Source organism: Rhinoderma darwinii, chromosome 5 (genome assembly GCF_050947455.1).
Source record: "Rhinoderma darwinii isolate aRhiDar2 chromosome 5, aRhiDar2.hap1, whole genome shotgun sequence".
In the NCBI taxonomy this organism is placed as follows: Eukaryota; Metazoa; Chordata; class Amphibia; order Anura; family Rhinodermatidae; genus Rhinoderma; species Rhinoderma darwinii.
In genome coordinates, this window is record NC_134691.1 from 15,878,293 (window position 1) to 15,899,742 (window position 21,450).

The window sequence follows — 21,450 nt, forward strand, 5'->3', positions numbered from 1 at the left end:
TTTTCAATTTATTCATAAATTTCTAGGAGGAATATCAGAGGAACGGTGCAACACAGAGTTCTAGGAAAATATGTTCCAGAATTGTTATTTCATGGGGAATACAATTATTTACTAAAACAGACATGTCAGGAGAGGGGACAGGTCCACTTTAAGAACATCCTAGGTACTCCACTGTGCATATATAATCTATTCCCAAATATTACGTCATGTCTCAAAACCCAACCTCAGGAACCTTGAGATCATGATGCAGACAGCCCCATCAGACATTGACAGTCAAGGTATCAGATGTTGCTGTCATGTAGCTATGCTCATCTGCCGGCAGCATGTTATAGGGTGGCTGGAGCTGAGCAGATTGATTGATTTTTGTGGGAACAAACTATGTATAACTTGTAATTTATAGATCTATATCCCTGCTCACTCTGGGTTTAGGAGTCCAGTGGGCGGTCCTTTTCAGTGATTGACAGCTGTCTCTGCATGCATGTTTATACTCGTTAGGCTGTCAAACATTGAGGCGGGCCTCCTAATATCATGGAGAGCAGGGATTTAGATCTACAAATTAGAAGTTATACTAAGTCTTTTCCCATAAAGATATATATCAATCTGCTCATCTCCAGCTCCTCTATTACATATTACCCACAGATTGAACTAATTTTCAAAATGATAGGTACCCTCTAAATGGGTTGTCTCTTCATAGAATACCCCTTTTAGACTGCCTTCTCCAGGGCGATCAGCTGATTGGCCCGGGTTCTGATCCCGGCAAACAGCTGATTTTTTTTGGGGGGAAGATTCGGCAAGCCAGGCATGGTGGCCATTCAGAAAAAAAATATATCTGTCAATCTAAGGATAGCTTGAGTCCGCCGGAACAGGAGCCGCTCATTAAGAGCGGCTTTCTGTTCTGTCTCATAGAGCAGGGGACCCCCTCTATGATGGCCATATACCCTAAAAGGGTATATGGACGGGGATTGTTTTCATGAGACAATCCCTTTAAGTGTTTTTTTTTTTTGTTTTTTTACATGTTTTAGGACATGGGCTTTAAGAAAGCATCAAACTGTGTGTATTTGGTGCCAGGATTGATGCAATTGCATCCAGATAGCTGTGAGATTGGGAGATAGAAAGAAAACTTTTTGGAGAAGAAAGGTTTGGGAAACTTATCATGCCCAAAAATAAAATTTCTATTTTGACTGTGTTTATCAAGATGAAGAGACGGTATGTCCAGCCTAAGAAACTCAGACAATAGGGAAGAAGGACAGAAAAAAAATCGACACATTTTAACTTTGGCATTAGTGAAGATTTTTTAGAATTAGGGAAAACAAACAAGTGGAGCCTTCCCTTGAAGAACAGATGATCAGAATGAAGGTTCTTATTCTAAACATACTATGAGAAAGTCCAACTCATTGTAGAGGACCAATATGGTCAGAAGATATGAAGGATAAGACTGAAGACCCAAAGAGAGATCAGGACACTAGTCATATAGTCTTGACGTTAACCTCGAAATCTAAGTTTTTTAACTTTTTTTTTCTTGGCCCATTGAAATTTTGGTTATTTCATTCAATGATTTAAATTTTTAAGGGATCCATAGTTGGAACAATTTTTACACCATACACATGGACAATTGCCACCTACCTCATAGGGAATTGTTTTGTCTTGGTTGAACTAGATGGACTTGTGTCTTCTCCAAACTTAGCAGAGCTGAATTTGTCATTGAACTTTTGTGCACTATAACTTAAACCGGTTTTCCTACAATCAACATTTATCATCTACTGACAGAATAGGTTATAAATGTTAGACCACTGGGGGTCCCTCACAGATGGGACCCTCACATTACGGGGGTCCTGAGTTCCACTTTCCTCCTCACCAGCATGACGTGGTGAAGAGGGGGTTTGTGTGGAACTGATCCGTACAAACGCTATGGGAGCTACCGTAAAAAGTGTGTCAGAGCGCTGAACTGTTTTCGTAACTCCCGTAGAATAGTATGGAGCTTGATCGCCACTTCTCCTCACCGCGGTTGTGCTTGTGACTTCGGACCCCTGTATTTGTGATTGGTGGAGATCCCAGGGATCTAACATTGATCACCTATCCTCTGGATAATGCAGTAAATGTATCTGTAGTCTTATGAAAAACAACTGATAACGCAATGAGCTGTGCTGAATGACAAACTCAGCTCTTCTGCCTCTGTTATGTCTTTATTTGAGGATTATTGTACAGGACAGGTATATAAATTATTCCAGGGAGCTTTGTTCAGCAGGATTTTGGTCTGTTGGAAGGATGTATAGGGACAGATTGCTTTGAAAGCTACCCCATAAAGCTGTATTATGAGTATTATATACGTTGCGGTCGGATAATCTTCTTGATTTTACAGTTAAATCCGCTCCTTTTGAAAACAGACTATTTTTATGTCCTCCTGGCTGCTGCCGAAACAGATGGGGATGGAAAGGATTGTGTCTTTTTCTTCTTACAGTTATTGAAAAGAAACATGAAATAACAAGTCTATTTTTAAATATTAATGCCTCAGATTTCATTAACTCTTCAGGACTCCGAGCTGAGCCAGAATTTATGTTATCCATTAAGTTGACTGCGTGCCGCCATATAGTGCCTCCATTGGGTACCGTAATATGGTAATAATCTCCCCTAGATGCAATTATTCTAGAGAATACCTCCATAATATTGTATCCGATGAAGCATGCCACCTCCACATGCCTTGGAGCAGTGATGGGCTGGGGTTCCTCAGGTCCACCAGAGGAGCTGATTCTGTGGACCATCCTCCATCTATAAAGAACATGTCCACGTCCACTTTTATTACATTGTAATCTTTGTTGTTATCATTGTACAAAACAGACCATCGATAAGATCTAATAGGTTATTACTGAATCATTCTGTAAAGGATCTGCCAGGCACAGCTTCTGTGTCAACGCCCATAGGTAATCAGTCTGCACCTGCTTCTATGTCTGTGAGACTGACTCCATCTTCCACCACTCAGGATGGCAGGCTTAGGAGTGGGAGAGCCTATCACAGCCTGGCCAGTCGGAGCTAGCTCCCGCCCTCTGTCTATTTATACCTGCCTTTCCTGTTCCTCCTTGCTTGTGATTCTTCTCGTTTGGTTTCCTGGCCCTGCTGCAGCTTCTGAACTATTTGACCCTGCTTCATATTGACCCTGGCTTACTGACTACTCTCCTGCTCTGCGTTTGGTACCTCGTACACTCCTGGTTTGACTCGGCTTGTTCACTACCCTCCTGCTCTGCGTTTGGTACCTCGTACACTCCTGGTTTGACTCGGCTCGTTCACCACTCTTGTTGCTCACGGTGTTGCCATGGGCAACTGCCCCATTTCCCTTAGCTTTGTGTACCCTTGTCTGTTTGTCTGTCGTGCACTTACTGAGCGTAGGGACCGTCACCCAGTTGTACCCCGTCGCCTAGGGCGGGTCGTTCGAAGTAGGCAGGGACTGAGTGGCGGGTAGATTAGGGCTCACTTGTCTGTTTCCCTACCCCCATCATTACACATTCCATAAGAAATAGACCCTAGTGGCAAGTGAAACACATTTTCATATATCCTAATAGAGAATTCTGAGGTGATATAGGGGGGGTCCTCTGTTCAGGATCCTCATATTTTGGCCGTAGTAGAGAGCGGTGACGAAGCGCGTCTCTTGCTCTGGAGGACCTGTCCTGTCCTGTATTACACAAATAACCCATTGATATGATTGAGAACTGTGTAATGCTTAATTTCTCCTGTGGTGGCGCTGCAGGGAAATCGTTCACCTACAGATTACAGCTGATCACTGTGATCTGCTTATTGTCAAGGGACTCTGCTAACAAGTAGGCATTATCCAGAGCAAAAAAACGCTTTAATTAGGCTCTTCTGCTACAAATATATATGGCTTTTTGATTGGATATGACACAATTTTCTGGTCTGACCACTAAGACTCCACCATTCCTGAGGATGAGGGTCTCATCTCGATCCCCAGCACAGACATGCACGCTTCATAGTGAATGGGAGATCTGTTTCCTTCTCTATTAAATACTGATTTTGCTCTCTTGATCTATAATGTAGCCAGAAGGGGTCAGACCAGACCCTGAAACAAATATACAACCCATCTATATGTGTTGTAGAAAGCATGCAATTTGTCTCCCCCTGTAAACAGATCCCAGATCAACCAATCTCTGGTTGAGAGACCACTACTCTGTCTACCGTTGGACACCAAACAAACTAAACTCTGCCATTTTAACCAATCCCCACCCTTAATTAGTCCCAAGCCAAAACAGAAGGGTTTAATAGGAGATGGACCCCTGTTTTTTGGGGGGTTTTTTGTGCAGAAAGTCTGACAGATAAGTGTTGGCCCTTTTTTTCTTTTTCCTCATTTATTTCTTAATCATTTTGAGCTGTACTGTCCCTTTAAATTATATTGATAGCAGAATATATATCAATTCGGCCACACAAAGTCCTGAAGTGACAAGTTCATTGGGTTGATTTAGGCGGGATTCACACGACCGGGTCGTTCCCGAGCCCGAGTGTCGGCCGGTAAAATCGGCCATTTTGCCCGGCCGGTTTGCATTAAGTTTTGCATCCGTGCCGGGCCGGGCAGATCCGGACAGTGACATCAGCGGCAACTCCTGAAGGGGAATGCCCATGTGTTCGGGGATTCCGCTTCAGGAGTTTCCCCTGATGTCACTGCCCAGATATGGACAGAGACATCAAGCGCTCTGTCCAGGAGCGGAATAACCGAAAACACGGGGATTCCGCTCCTTCAAGGAGCTAAAGTGCGGCTAGCACATAGCAGAGCGGGGAGATACCTCCCTGCTCTGCTATAGTGGCGTCGCTACAGTAGTAGCAGCCGCAGCAGCTGCAGCTGCTAGCAGCGCCATCGAAAGTGTCGCCGGGCCAGGGTGCTTTTCAAGCAGGGGAAGGGAGCCAGCGCAGTGCTCCCTTCAACCTGCTGTACACCCTGGCCCTGCCACACAGTGTGCAGCGATGCCATTCGTCAGAATGGCATCAACTCCTCCTCCTCACATGCACTCTGCGCTGTGAGTAGGAGGAGATAGAGCGCAAGCTCGGGAAAACCCGGCCATCACTCGGGACACATCCCGGTGATGGCCGTGTATTACCCGGCCCCATAGACTTCTATGGGAGCCGGGCGGCCGGGTACCCGGGCGAAGATAGAGCATGTCCTATTTTTTGACGGCCGGTTTTTCCGGCCGTCAAAAAATCGGTCGTGTGAATAGCCCCATTAGGGGTCTATTATTCCTAATGCAGCCGGGTGCCGGCCGATTTATGAACGGCCAGCACCCGGCCGGGAAACACTGCCGTGTGAATGAGGCCTTAGGAGGATTTTATTCTTTATTGTATTTAGGGCAACAATTATCATAATCTATAGATCAATGTCGGATGCACATGGACCTCCATAACGATTCCACCCACACATACGCACGTGTGCGACTTGTGCAGAATATATTTGCTTTATCTCACAGCGCATCACTCTATTAGTAAAATATGCAGTTACACCATGGAGGGTTCCAGCTAGTGTATACAGAGAGATAGAAATATCACACTGATGATTGTTTTCACTTTGCAGCAGGTGGCATTTACAGTTCGTTCTATTCTCTTATAATTTTCCTCTGAAGATCTATTAAAACATATATACTTCTCGGCTTCTTTTTTTGCAGCTGCCTCCGTTTGCAAAACGGGGGTTAATGGTATCCAGTTCTCCCGATAGGTTGGGGTTTAAGTGGTCAGGCCACCACATATTAGACCTTTATGACATTTCCTATGTATATGCCGTAAATATCTTTCGTTTGGATGCTCCCTAAAGTGAATCTCCACCTTTTATCATGATGTCATGTTTAGGTACAACATTCTGTGCTGATAATGTCTTAATATATCTCTATTGAGGTTGACACTTTATTTTCCTGCATAGACATATAGATAAAACATAAAATTCTGACTTTCTGCAGTCACCACTAGGGGGAGCTTACTGCATACTAAGCTCCCTCTTGTGGTATCTGTAGGTAGCCAGCATGTTATTCTTTTTTTTTTTTTTTTTAAATCTATGGCAATGCAGGGTATTTGAAGCTCTGTATCAGAAAAACAAAGCACTGACTGCTGTAAAGATATTAAATATGAATATGAAAAAAGGAAATTGGCATTCGAAAATGGATATTAACTTTAAAGACAGAACTAGAGGACCATGCACAGATTTGAACCCCCAACCAAAGGACCTGAAGATCTTCCAGTTTGCCCCATGTTCTGCATTTTACCAGACCTTGTCACAGCAGGATCTTTGAGGTCATTCCATAGACCACTCCATTTTTAAAGACAATCTCCGCGCTCTCCGGACATGTCTGTTTTAGTAAATATTTATATTCCCTGTGAAATAATAATTCTGGAGCATCTTTTCTTAGAACTCTACATTGTGCCGTTCCTCTGTTATTCCGTCTAGAAATATATGAATAAATTAACAATTTGTTTTTACTAATTAGGGTGTGCCCTACACAGTCTGACACTGTCCAATCAGTGCTGACAGAGTGAGACTGTGTAGGGACACGCCCCTTTGACAAGGGGAATGGTAATTCCCATTTGTCAATTTATTCATACATTTTTAGGAGGAATAACAGAGGAACCGCACAATGCAGAGTTCTAAGAAAATATGTTCTAGAATTGTTATTTCATGGGGAACACAAGTATTTACTAAACCAAATATGTCCGGAGAGGTGGCAGGTCCTCTTTAAGTTGACAGTGGAGAGATCACATGCAGGTGGGGTTTATGGGTAATTTAATACAAAGAAACCCAATGATCGACATGCGCTTCAGTGTTTGCAATTTGTCTTAAGTGGACATGGATCTGTTTTGTGAAGCTGGACGGTCAAAATGATAGTGACCACACTATTCCTGTGCTGCATCCGCTGCTTATGACAGATAATAAATCCCAAGCTACAAAGCATTATTATGAGGTGCAATAAATAGTAGGAATATTTACATGCCGCCTCTTATATTATACGCTCTCTCATTGTGTTGAATTTGTCATATTCGTTCACAGGAATATTTTTTCGGCTAGTAAATTCAAGGACAAAAATAAATCCAAATAAAAGACCGTACGTCATAAATTTGACCACGTTTTATAGTTCCATAGTCAGCGCTGTAAATATAATTTACCCTTCACATCTATCTATATATACACATTGTATTGTGCTCTACAATATAAAAAAATATATCCGATAGATACAAATCTCCAAATCTCTTTGTTTCCTATTTACATCTATTTTTTCTCACTAATGGCCACCATTATCGTTCCCATAGCGGTTCCCAGGCATCTGAACAGCAAATGTACCTGTCCTGAAGCAATATGGTGGTAGGACATGTAACACTCCAGAAATAGACAGGATTGATGTTTAGGAGCCTGGAAAAGCTGAATGACTACGTCTGTGGGAGCTTTGAACAGTCAACACTAAGGGTATGTTCACACAGGGGTAAACGCTGCATAAAGGTACACAGCGTATCCGCCCTGACGGCCGCAGGGAATTCTAGACAAAAAACAGTCTGCAGCCCTAAGGTGACGTTCATCCCATGTGACCGCTACAGCCTGTGATTGGCTGCAGCAGTTACATCCAGCCTGGACGAAGAAGCACAGAATTCTGGATAAGTAGAAGATTATCTTTTTTCTTAGTTGCGACGGAATCTCAGCATTTCCGCCACAAAAATTGCAACATTTGCCATTTGTTGCGGGTTTTACCTTCCCATTAAATTCAATGGGAAATCCCGCAACAAAAAAGCAGCGATTCTGCAAGTACAATTGACATGCTGCGTATTAAAAAAAAACGCACCGCAGGTCAAAGAGGTTTTACGCATTTAATTAACGTAGCGCATGGAGGAGATTTGTTCAAATCTTATCCACTCCGCTGCGACGGTGTTATGCTGGGGATTTTCCGCAATGAAATACATTGTGGAAAAGCCGCAGTATTTATGCAATGTGTGAACTTGACCTAATGGTTGTCATTACAGTTCCCATACCAGTTCCCAGGTATGTAAATGACCAAAGTCCCTATCATAAAATAAATACTGTTGTGGGATATGTGTAACTCCTGGGGAAGCTGGGTGACAACTAATTTGGGAACTTTAAAGGGGATGTCTGAAGAAGAGACAACATTAATGGCCGCCATTACAGCTCCCATAGCGGTACCCAGGCACCTGAATGCTAAATGTACCTGTCATGATGCAATGTGGTGGTAGGACATGTAAAAACACATAACTAGTTGCTTTTCAGGGGACTGGATAAGCTAGATGACCATATCTGTGGGGGATTTAAAGGGGCTTTTGCAAGAAGGTATTACTATGTCATATACATGTAGATCCTGCTCACAACACTACTCTATTATTTATTTTAACCAAAGTAAAGAGCTGCTAACATAGAGCAGCTCTGGCGGACTCGGCACGGCCATGTATAGCCACCCAGGGATTAGAATAGGTGCATGTAATACTGTCTTTCCCCTGTAGAGGGCACTGCACGGGAAATGAGTGGTCAGATTATATTTCCCTCAGCAGTATCAGCTGTTCATTATGGGTTTCAAAATCCAGACCAGGACGGCTTTATTTCTAAAGGGTCATGGTAAGACTACGCCTCTAATACCACCTTGGTTGTCATAAGAGGATGACATTGATATTTGCTATTTTTATTTTCTGATTTTGGAGGGAAATATTTGTTATTTACAGGTCATGTTTTTTGTTGTCATTAATATTTCTTTTCTTTTCTTTGCAGCATTCTTTTTGCAGATGTAAAGGGATTCACAAATCTGTCCACAACCTTATCAGCACAAGAACTAGTCCGAATGTTAAATGAACTCTTTGCAAGGTTTGATCGCCTAGCACATGTGAGTGACAGAAAGCATCGATTTACTTATGTTTACAGAGAGAGATCAATTTTATAGGTGATTGTGACAAAGACGTGAGACTAGAAAAAGATCATTACATTTACTCTAGGTTGTGGCATTTATTTTTAAATTTTGTTCCTTTTCATTGAGAATCTCCAATTTATACTATAATGTCTCCTTCTTTTCCATGTCCATATTTTTCTCCATAGGGGGCAGTATTATAGTAGTTATATTTTTGTATATAGGAGCAGTATTATAGTAGTTATATTCTTGTATATAGGGGCAATATTATAGTAGTTATATTCTTGTATATAGGGAGCAGTATTATAGTAGTTATATTCTTGTATATAGGGGGCAGTATTATAGTAGTTATATTCTTGTATATAGAGGACAGTATTATAGTAGTTCTATTCATGTACATAGGGGGCAGTATTATAGTAGTTATATTCTTTTATATAGGGGGCAGTATTATAGTAGTTATATTCTTGTATATAGGGGCAGTATTATAGTAGTTATATTCTTGTACATAGGGGCAGTATTATAGTAGTTATATTCTTGTATATAGGGGCAGTATTATAGTAGTTATATTCTTGTACATAGGGGCAGTATTATAGTAGTTATATTCTTGTATATAGGAGGCAGTATTATAGTAGTTATATTCTTGTATATACGGGCAGTATTATAGTAGTTATATTATTGTATATAGGGGCAATATTATAGTAGTTATATTCTTGTATATAGGGATTAGTATTATAGTAGTCATATTCTTGTATATAGGGGCAGTATTATAGTAGTTATATTCTTGTATATAGGGGCAGTATTATAGTAGTTATATTCTTGTATATAGGGGCAGTATTATAGTAGTTATATTCTTGTATATAAGAGGCAGTATTATAGTAGTTATATTCTTGTATATAGGGGCAGTATTATAGTAGTTATATTCTTGTACATAGGGGCAGTATTATAGTAGTTATATTCTTGTATATAGGGGGCAGTATTATAGTAGTTATATTCTTGTATATAGGGGCAGTATTATAGTAGTTATATTCTTGTATATAAGAGGCAGTATTATAGTAGTTATATTCTTGTATATAGGGGCAGTATTATAGTAGTTATATTCTTGTATATAGGGGCAGTATTATAGTAGTTATATTCTTATATACAGGAGCAGTATTATAGTAGTTATAGTCTTGTATATAGGAGAAGTATTATAGTAGTTATATTCTTGTATATAGGGGCAGTATTATAGTAGTTATATTCTTGTATATAGGGGGCAGTATTATAGTAGTTATATTCTTGTATATAGAGGACAGTATTATAGTAGTTCTATTCATGTACATAGGGGGCAGTATTATAGTAGTTATATTCTTTTATATAGGGGCAGTATTATAGTAGTTATATTCTTGTATATAGGGGCAGTATTATAGTAGTTATATTCTTGTATATAGGGGCAGTATTATAGTAGTTATATTCTTGTACATAGAGGCCAGTATTATAGTAGTTATATTCTTGTATATAGGGGCAGTATTATAGTAGTTATATTCTTGTATATAGGAGGCAGTATTATATTAGTTATATTCTTGTATATAGGGGCAGTATTATAGTAGTTATATTATTGTATATAGGGGGCCGTATTATAGTAGTTATATTCTTGTACACAGTAGGCAGTATTATAGTAGTTATATTATTGTATATAGGGGCAGTATTATAGTAGTTATATTCTTGTATATAGGGGCAGTATTATAGTAGTTATATTCTTGTATATAGGGGGCAGTATTATAGTAGTTATATTCTTGTATATAGAGGGCAGTATTATAGTAGTTATATTCTTGTATATAGGGGCAGTATTATAGTAGTTATATTCTTGTATATAAGAGGCCAGTATTATAGTAGTTATATTCTTGTATATAGGTGGCAGTATTATAGTAGTTATATTCTTGTATATAGGGGCAGTATTATAGTAGTTATATTCTTGTATATAGGGGGCAGTATTATAGTAGTTATATTCTTGTATATAGGTGGCAGTATTATAGTAGTTATATTCTTGTATATAGGGGCAATATTATAGTAGTTATATTCTTGTATATAGGAGCAGTATTATAGTAGTTATAGTCTTGTATATAGGGGCAGTATTATAGTAGTTATAGTCTTGTATATAGGAGCAGTATTATAGTAGTTATAGTCTTGTATATAGGGGCAGTATTATAGTAGTTATATTCTTGTATATAGGAGGCAGTATTATAGTAGTTATATTCTTGTATATAGGGGCAGTATTATAGTAGTTATATTCTTGTATATAGGAGCAGTATTATAGTAGTTATAGTCTTGTATATAGGAGCAGTATTATAGTAGTTATATTCTTGTAGATAGGGGGCAGTATTATAGTAGTTATATTCTTGTATATAGGGGCAGTATTATAGTAGTTATATTCTTATATACAGGAGCAGTATTATAGTAGTTATAGTCTTGTATATAGGAGAAGTATTATAGTAGTTATATTCTTGTATATAGGGGCAGTATTATAGTAGTTATATTCTTGTACATAGAGGCCAGTATTATAGTAGTTATATTCTTGTATATAGGGGCAGTATTATAGTAGTTATATTCTTGTATATAGGAGGCAGTATTATATTAGTTATATTCTTGTATATAGGGGCAGTATTATAGTAGTTATATTATTGTATATAGGGGGCCGTATTATAGTAGTTATATTCTTGTACACAGTAGGCAGTATTATAGTAGTTATATTCTTGTATATAGGGGGCAGTATTATAGTAGTTATATTCTTGTATATAGGGGCAGTATTATAGTAGTTATATTCTTGTACATAGAGGCCAGTATTATAGTAGTTATATTCTTGTATATAGGTGGCAGTATTATAGTAGTTATATTCTTGTATATAGGGGCAGTATTATAGTAGTTATATTCTTGTATATAGGGGGCAGTATTATAGTAGTTATATTCTTGTATATAGGTGGCAGTATTATAGTAGTTATATTCTTGTATATAGGGGCAGTATTATAGTAGTTATATTCTTGTATATAGGGGGCAGTATTATAGTAGTTATATTCTTGTATATAGGAGGCAGTATTATATTAGTTATATTCTTGTATATAGGGGCAGTATTATAGTAGTTATATTATTTTATATAGGGGGCCGTATTATAGTAGTTATATTCTTGTACACAGTAGGCAGTATTAGGGTATGTACACATAAACCGTCGAAAAGCAGCTGAAAAATCGGAATTAGAATGCCTCCAAACATCTGCCCATTGATTTTAGTGGGAAAAATGGCGCTCTGTTCCGACGAGGCGTTTTTTACGTGGCCGTTTTGAAAAATGCCCGCGTAAAAAACGGCAGCGAAAAAGAAGTGCATGTCACTTCTTCAGCCATTTTTGGAGCCATTTTTCATAGACTCTATAGAAAAACAGCTCCAAATACGGCCGTTAAAAACGCCGCGAAAAAGCGTCTTTGAATAAAAAAGTCTGAAAATGGGGAGCTGTTTTCCCTTAAATACAGCTCCATATTTTCAGACATTTTTTATTTTGTGTGTGCACATACCCTAAAGCTGCAGTTCATGAATATGGTAGATATAGTCTTATGAATATATTTGTGAATATAATGTGAGTCTCGTCAGTAAACAATGCACCTCTGTACCTGCAGATTATGGAGGCCTATTGTACTGGCACTTTAACTTTACACCACCTATATAAAATATACATACCCTGCAGTCCCGTCGTTGCAGCAGCGGGTAGGCGCAGACAGGTTATTGGGTTTCCTGTAAGCTTTTTGCTTGTATAGCTGTTGTTAGGTTATAGCCTTGTGTCACTGATACCATGTCACGGAAGCTTCTGCTCTGTGTCACTGTAGATGTGAAGTTCATTCATTAAACAGGTGACGGACTTGTTGTGTGACACAGACATTTGACGCCGCTCTGCATTTTACATTAATCTGCCTGACAGTGGGATCAGATGGATTATACATTGTGTGCTGACACATTATATGAATGTAAACTCCCAAAGGTTTGCATATAAAATATTATCATTAGTAATAATGGAGAGTAAAATCCATGTCTGACAACATAAAAACATGCGCCGTGTTCAGGGCGGATAGGCTGCGTCAAGCTGAACAGCGTATCCGCCCTGGAGACTGCAGGGAATGCTGTCCGAAAATCTGCATCATATTGTGGTGCGTTTATACGGGCGAAATTTCCACTGCGGAAAGCAGTGCCGAAAAAAAATTCATACTTACCCCCCTCTGTGCGTGGTCCGGCCTCCTTGGATGATATTGCAGGCCATGTGACTGCTGCAGCCTGTGATTGGCTGCAGAGGTCACATGGGATGAAACGTCATCCCAGGAGGCCGGACTGGAGAAGAAGCAGGGAAATCTGGGTAAGTATAATTTTTTTTTTCCTTTTTTGCAGCGGAATCACTGTAATGTCGCACTATACTCTACAGTTTAAGCACCCCATTAAATTCAATGGGGGAAAACTAGCAACAGAAGAGCAGCGATTCCGCAACATTATTTGACATGCTGCGGTTGAAGAAACCGCACCGCAAGTCAAATTATGTTTGGTTCTTTTGCGGCTTTTTTCCACTGTGTGGGGTCTCACCCACACTGATGCTACTGTAATACGCGGCGGATTTTCAGAAATGAGTCCGTTGTGGAAAATCTGCAGTGTTTACGCCGCGTGTGTTTCTACCCTAAAGCCGGATTCCCACGTAGCATAAAAACTGCGGAATCTCCGCAACGGAATTCTGTGCGGAAATTCCGCAGCATTTACAGAATGTAACAAAGAGGATGAGATTCACAAAATCTCATGCCCACGCTGCGGAACAAAACCACAGGATGAACGTTAATAAATTGACCTGCGATGCGGAATTTCATTCCGCAGCATGTCAATTTATGCTGCGTTTTAGTTGATTTTCCGTTGCTGCTTTTCTCCATTGAATTCAATGGGGATGCAACAGAAAGCCAAGTGTTGCGACTTTTGCGGCGTATTCGCAGCGATCACGCCGAAAAAATCTCAACTACGGAAAGAGAAAAAAAATCTATCTATCTATCTTCTATCTATCTATCTATCTATCTATCTATCTATCTATCTATCTATCTATGTGTGGGATCGCCCCGGTTCGGGTGAAGATGGAAACCGGATCCCCTGCACTCAATTATATCCACGTCCCTAGGATGTGGATACAATTGAGTTGCCTAGTGCTGCCCTGGCGAGGCACATGATGCCTCGCCATTCGGCACTTGCGTCGTTCCGCTGGAGGAGGACTGGCGTCGCTGGAGGACAGAGCGGGAACAGGACAGGTAAGCATATAATGTTTTTTTTCCCTTCTACTGTGGGCAGCTTTGTAGGCTTTATCTATAGGGGGCACTAACTAGAGTGGACTATATAGGGAGCACTAACTAGAGGGGACTATATAGGGCACACTAACTACAGGAGATGATATAGGGGGCACTAACTACAGGGGACTGTATAGGGGGCACTATCTACAGGGGACTAATATAGGGAACACTAACTATAGGGGACTATATAGGGAACACTAACTACAGGGGACTACATAGAGAACACTAACTGCAGGGGACAATATAGGGGGCACTGACTACAGGGGATTGTATGGGGGCACTATCTAGAGGGGACTATATAGGGAACACTAACTACAGGGGACTTTATAGGGAACAGCAACTGCAGGGGACTATATAGGGAACACTAACGACATGGGAGTATATAGGGAACACTAACTACAGGGGACTATATAGGGAACACTAGCTACCGGGGACTATATAGGGAACACTAGCTACAGGGGACTATATAGGGGCATTAAATACAGGGTACTATATAAGGGGCATTAACTACAGGGGACTATATAGGGAAGACGAACTACAGGGGACTATATAGGGAACACTAACAACAGGGGACCATATAGGGGCATTAACTACAGGGTACTATATAGGGGGCTCTAACTACAGGGAACTATATAGGGGCCCTAAGTACAGGAAACTAAATAGGGGCCCTATCTACAGGGAACTATATAGGGGCTCTATGTACAGGGAATGTCTCAGAGGGCACTATCTACAGGGAATGCTACAGAGACCCTATCTACAAGGAACACTACAGGGGACAGAACAGGGGGCCCTATCTACAGGGAACACCACAGGGGGCCCTGTCTACAGGGAACGCCACAGGGGGCCCTTTCTACAGGGAACGCCACCGGGGGCCCTGTCTACAGGGAACGCCACCGGGGGCCCTGTCTACAGGGAACGCCACCGGGGGCCCTGTCTACAGGGAACGCCACAGGGGGCCCTGTCTACAGGGAACGCCACAGGAGGCCCTGTCTACAGGGAACGCCACTATCTACAGAGGGCTCTATGAGGGGCACTATCTACAGGGGGCACCGTGTGAGGTGCATTACTTTACAGTGTTTTATTAATGGGCACAGTGTATGGTACTATTATATTCACACTATTACATTCAGGGGTGCAGTGTATGATACTATTAGATTTACGAGCATAGAGTCTGGCACCGTGAGAATTTTCTCTTCATTTATAGGTGCGGAAATGTTGGAAAAGTGAGAAGCTGAAGACATCTGAGTGGCAAACTCTGCAGAAATGGGTCCTGGCCAGGATGCATAATTATAGAGGTCTGGACCAGATGGAAAAAAAAAGAGAAAAGGAACAACTTAAATCGGAGTAATTGCGGACTGTAATTACGGACCTATTCACTTCTATTGTCCACTGACAACTTCCTGTTTATTTACTGGAATGTGTCCGGGCCTTAGAAGTGTACCGCAAAAGATAGGACATGTAGGACATGATACTTTGTATGGGAGCGCGGACTGAGGCCATCGGCGGCCAGCCGCGCAAGCAATTGTGGGTGGTGATTACGCGCATGGCCGTGTACATGAAGTCTTATTCTCCTTGTGACTAATCAGTACTATAGTCACTGTATGATCTACAGCGAGATGATGGGTGTATCTTTTTTTTTTTTGTGAAACAGCAACTCCCAGCATATCCTTACCATCGTTTTGGCTCTACTGGGAGCTGTAGTTTTATGCCGTACAAACATATTGCAGGGGTTAAACTACTGAGCTTGTTTCTGGTGCTGTGTATGTATATATATATATATATATATATATATATATATATATATATATATATATATATATATATATACATACACTAAGCTTTGTTCTCGAGGTATATACATCCTAACAACTAGGCTCAATACATATGTAGCACCAAAGAGAAGCTCATTACATACATACAACTCCAAAACCAAGCTCAGTACATATATACAGCAGCAGAACCGAGCTCAGTACATATATACATCACCAGAACAAAGCTCATTACATATTCGATATATACATCACCAGAACAAGCTCATTACATATAAACAGTACCAGAACAAAGCTCAGTACTTAAATACAGCACCAAAACCAAGCTCAGTATAAAAATACAGTGCCAGAACCAAGCTCCGTACATATATACAGCACCTGAACAAAGCCCAGTACATATATACAGCACCAGAACCATGCTCTGTATATATACTGCATATATGTACTGAGCTTTGTTCTGGTGCTGTATATATGTACTGAGCTTGGTTCTGGGGTTGTATATATTATATACATAGTGTGAAAATCCACTCTAAAACATTCTGAACAGGGAATTTCTTAATTTAAAGTACACTTGAATATAGGGCGTATTTGGAATATCGTAATTGTTTTTGATTTTATTATTAGAATCATTTTACATGGCGCAATACACTGCGACCGCCCCCCCCCCCCACCCACGTTTGTCTTTGTCTACAAAACAGGGAACCTGTTGTTGAAAATACGGATCCCACCCCTGTATCTATCTATCTATCTATCTATCTATCTATCTATCTATCTATCTATGTCATATCTATCTATCTATCTATCTCATATCTCTCTATCTCATATCTATCTATCTATCTATCTATCATCCAGAATATATTTTCATATGATCAATTATTACCGTCCATTATTAATTAACACTGCCCTTTCCCTGACCCTGAAACATTTTATCCACTGTATTAAAGCCTGTAAGTAAAGTCTATTTTTTGTGAAGCCTCAAATACATTTATAAATAGAGCAAATTATATTATGTCCTTTTTCAACAGGACATAGCGGCAGACAGTCAACAATTATAACGTGATCGGCCTGTAGAGGCTGGATTTTATGTCCTAAGGTATTATTGTATATCTGATGAAGACATAACAAACAAATCAATTTAGCCAATAATAAATATGAGTTAACTTCAGAATACAGTCAACGTTTTTTAATATAGTACTTTCTATTATATATTTTAAAAGTTCTGGGAATGGGGTCAACCTACAATATACCTTTAGGGGCAGCCATTTCTCCAGATCAGTAAGATCCTGGACCCCTGACCTCATGATCTTCTCACATGTCTATGTAAATGGCAATGCTTTACTTAAGACCATCAGGGTCTGTTCTAATACACACTGATTAAAATCGTCTACGTTTTTTAATTTGCCAGTCTGGTTCAATCCAACAAAAGCACAAATTGCCAAAAAAAAGTTACTGCTGGCTATGGTAGATAGGCGTCATAACACGCAGATCATCGCAGCTTCCTGTATATGGGGCTGTGTAGCTGCAGACCGTTCAGAGTGCCCATGCTGACCCCTGTCCACCACCGAAAGTCCCTACAATGGACACATGAGCATGAGAACTGTACATGGAGTAATGGAAGAAGGCGGCTGGTCTGATGAATCACATTTTCTATTACATCATGCGAACGGTCGGGTGCGTGTGCGTCACTTACCTGGGAAAGAGATGGCACCAGGATGCATTATGGGAAAAATATAAGCCGTTACAGGCAGTGTGATGCTCTGGGCAATGTTCTGCTGGCAAACCTTGGGTCCTGACATTCATGTGGTGTGACAAGTACCACCGACCTAAACATTACTACGGACAAGTACCCCCTTCATGACAGCGGTATTCCCTAATGGCAGTGCCCTCTTCCAGCAGGATAATGCCCCCGCCACTCTGCAAACATTGTTCAGGAATGGTTTGAGTTACATGAGAAGGAGTTTAAGGTGTTGACTTGTCTCTAAACTTCCCAGATCTCAAACAGATCGATCATCTGTGGGATGTGCTTAAAAACAAGTCCGATCAGCTGTAGACTTCTTCTGCCTGGGACAGAACGTAGCTGTCTTACAATTACCATTCTCATCCATGTTTTCTCACGTGGAACTTCTTGTTCTGTCACTTAGTCACACAGAGGGTCCACCCATCCTCTCGGAGCTTCCTCTGGCAGTCAATCTGAATGGGAAAGCACTGCCTTTCTCAGAGGCTTAACTAGATTTGGGCTGACAGGCATGTGCCCAGGGTCTACCAAACTCCCTTGGCCAGGGTATATACATACAAGGCTGGACAGAAAATGTATTCTTTACATGAAGTAAAAGACATTTTAGCTATGACTCTGCCTCTTCTCTTCACTCTCACCGTACAGAGACATGCTTGATTAAATATCTGCCTATGGAGATTGCAGTTCAGTAGTGATTTCATAGAGAGAGGAAGTAGCTAACTTCTCCTCCTCCTGTATTTGGCTTTAATAGAAATCTATATATCTGGCAGGCTTGAACATACCTACTTAAAATTAAAGGTAATAAATGTTTTAGAACAGTCTTGTACATCATAGGATATAGCCCTTGAACAGTATATATGTAGGGCTAAAGGGTGGGAAGTCAGTAATTTCCTCCGGTAGCCCTAAGGTTTGGCAGGCCAATAGTGTCCATTATGATCCAAAGGCATAATTTGAAGCTGAATGAGAAATCTATCAGAGGGTCCCACCTGCTATGTCCTATTTAGAATACTAGTGTCTTCTTATGTGGTAGGCACCTCAGGGGCCGGGTGCGACAGATACCTCGGCGCTCCCTATAGCTACGTCGCTGTTATGAACAATTGTCCAATAAATCAATGTGCGCTGGAACCCACAGTGGAATAGACCTCATCTCATTCCCAGACATCTGAAAATAGTATTTTGCTAACAAAAGCCGTAGAACAAGGATTATCATCTGACCTTAAGGAGTAAAGGCGGAACTTCTAAGAGGCAAAATCAATATCTCAATCACTCGGTTTCATCTTTGTCTGGTTTAACTTCCACATTCGGAGCTAATTGGAATTTTTGCATACACAGGAATGACATTCAGATAAGCCAATCATTTACCGTGACAAGGATTTACATTGATAATTTCTCACCATAAAGTTCCTTTACGGCCTTTATGTTTTCACTTTTTCAAATTCCAAAGACTTTAAAGGGAATTGTAGAATTGCTTTGATTTCATGCATATTGTTTCCATTGAAACGATTTCATATTTCTGAAGTAAATCTAATTAGAATCTTAGCAGCTGTATATTATTAGTCTTAACCCCTTCGTTGTCGGTTTATATTCTTCTGCAGTACACTTTTATTAAAGTGGGTAGGGATATAACAGGCTATAGTCAATCAAAAGATAGGAACGATGGCAGCAGCAGGAGAGGAGTGTGATGACCTTGTAGGAAATAGTGACCTGTCCACTAATGTGATGATACTACTGAGGAGGGCTGCATGCGATAGGGGTAGTGTCATGATGTGAGGTGAAGGAATGGTGACAATTGCAAGACCTCAGGCAGATAAATTAAGGAGTTGTCCATTTTCGACAAATCCTTTTTGTTAGAACCTAATCACAGGGTGTCCTGCTGTTGGGACCTATAATGATTAGATGTGATCTGCTGTGATCTCCAGTATGTAAGGGTTCAATTTCCCTGCAGCACCACTACTGGTGACATGAAGCATTACACAATGCCCACTGAATTTAATAGACTGTCTGTGTAATGCGCAGACGTGCCTGGTCCTCCAGAGAGATATTACATTGTCTACGAAGACCTCTGGTTATTAGTTATTATAGCTTTTTCAGTTTTATTTTGACACTTGTCACCTGACAAATCACTACTTATCATTCACAAAGTCTTGAATGTTACATAACAGTAATGTAATTTACTCCCACGTGCCTCACCATGCACAGATTTACACACAATTATACAAGCATTTAGTTCTTTAGCTCTTTCATGTGTTCTCTGTCTTAGACAAACTATTTCCACACTCGCTATAGGGACATGCTGAGTTAATAGAAGGTATCCCTCGAATGGCAACCCCTCTGTTAACTAGTGCCATGAACCACATACGCTTTGTGAGCACCCTCCGTACCTGGTAATAGATGAAGGTCCTGAATGTGGTAAATACAAGATGTGGGGGAATGAGTAAGGAGTAGTTTAGACCATAGGGGACCTTAGGCCAGTCTATGAAACAGTCTAAGAGCTTTTGAAGGCTTTGAGGGTTCTAGAAGGGTTGATGGAAAGAGGAAGGGAAGTCTAAAGAAGAGTGGGGAGTCTTGGATATGGGAGGTGGAGTGGATTTAGAGTAATGGGTCATGGGTTGAGTGGAAGTTGCTTGTATCTGGAGGTTAGTTAGGGGATGTAGGCAGGAGCCTAAAGTTGGGCTTTGTTGGTTTGATCCTTTATTACCCCTTGTGTTCTCTGTGTAGCGGGCAGCTAGTGAATTGACTGACAAAGATGGGTGGCATTTTAAGGAAAGAGGTGGATGAGCGGCAGAGATTAGATTGGAGGGATGCCATTCTGTTCATTGGTTGGCCACAGAAGAGGGTGTTGAGCATGGAGCAGCATTCTGGTTATCTCATGCATGGTGAAACTAAATTAAGAAAATTAATTTAGTTTTCCAGCAAATAAAAAAAGTTTTCTGTGGGTCTAATACTGTAAAACAAGTCGGTCCACAATATATCTACTTTACTATTTTCCCACCATTTCCATACCACCGGTTTGTTTGGTCCCCCATCCATAGGAACGACATATTGCATGACCTTGGTGGTCAATTATATTTTACTTAGGAAATTACTCTAATGGAAAATATACTATTTTTTTGTCCTAAGCTTGATACAAAAACACTACACATCTATAGCTTTCTACAAGATTTTGGAGTGTCTGTGGGAATTTTTGGACATTCATCCAAAAGACCAATCGTGAGGTCAGACACTGACGTTGGAGCAAAGGGCCGTGCTCGTAATGTCCATTCTAGTTTAGCCCAAAAATGTTTGAAGGGGTTGAGATCAGGGCGTGTGCGGCTGTAAAGGATCTACCGGACACTGCTTCTGTGTCGACGCCCGTGGGTAATCAGTCTGCACCTGCTCCTAGGTCTGATAGAGTGACTTGATCTGCTACCACACAGGCTGGTAGGCTCAGGAGTGGGAGAACCTATCACAGCCTGGCCAGACGGTTCTAGCTCCCACCCTCGGTCTATTTATACCTGCATTTCCTGCTTGTCTTTGCCTGTGATTCTTCCCTGTTTCCTGGCTCTGCTGTTCCAGCTATTATTATTGACCTTGCTTCATTTTGACCCTGGCTTTACTGACTACGCTCCTGCTCTGCGTTTGGTACCTTGTACACTCCTGGTTTGACTCGGCTCGTTCACTACTGCTGTTGCTCACGGTGTTACTGTGGGCAACTGCCCCATTTCCCTTAGCTTCTGTGTACCCTTGTCTGTTTGTCTGTCTTA

At 40.8% G+C, this 21,450-nt stretch overlaps 1 protein-coding gene across 3 annotated transcripts in view; it reads left to right on the plus strand.

The window, feature by feature from the left end:
• Window positions 1–21,450, plus strand: part of ADCY8 (adenylate cyclase 8) — a 279,438-nt gene that overhangs the window by 126,381 nt on the left and 131,607 nt on the right. For all 3 annotated transcript variants that reach the window (XM_075825719.1, XM_075825721.1, XM_075825720.1), the window contains one exon: window positions 8,741–8,852. In XM_075825719.1, coding sequence (XP_075681834.1) covers window positions 8,741–8,852 — 112 coding nt within the window. The remainder of the gene's footprint in view (window positions 1–8,740; window positions 8,853–21,450) is intronic.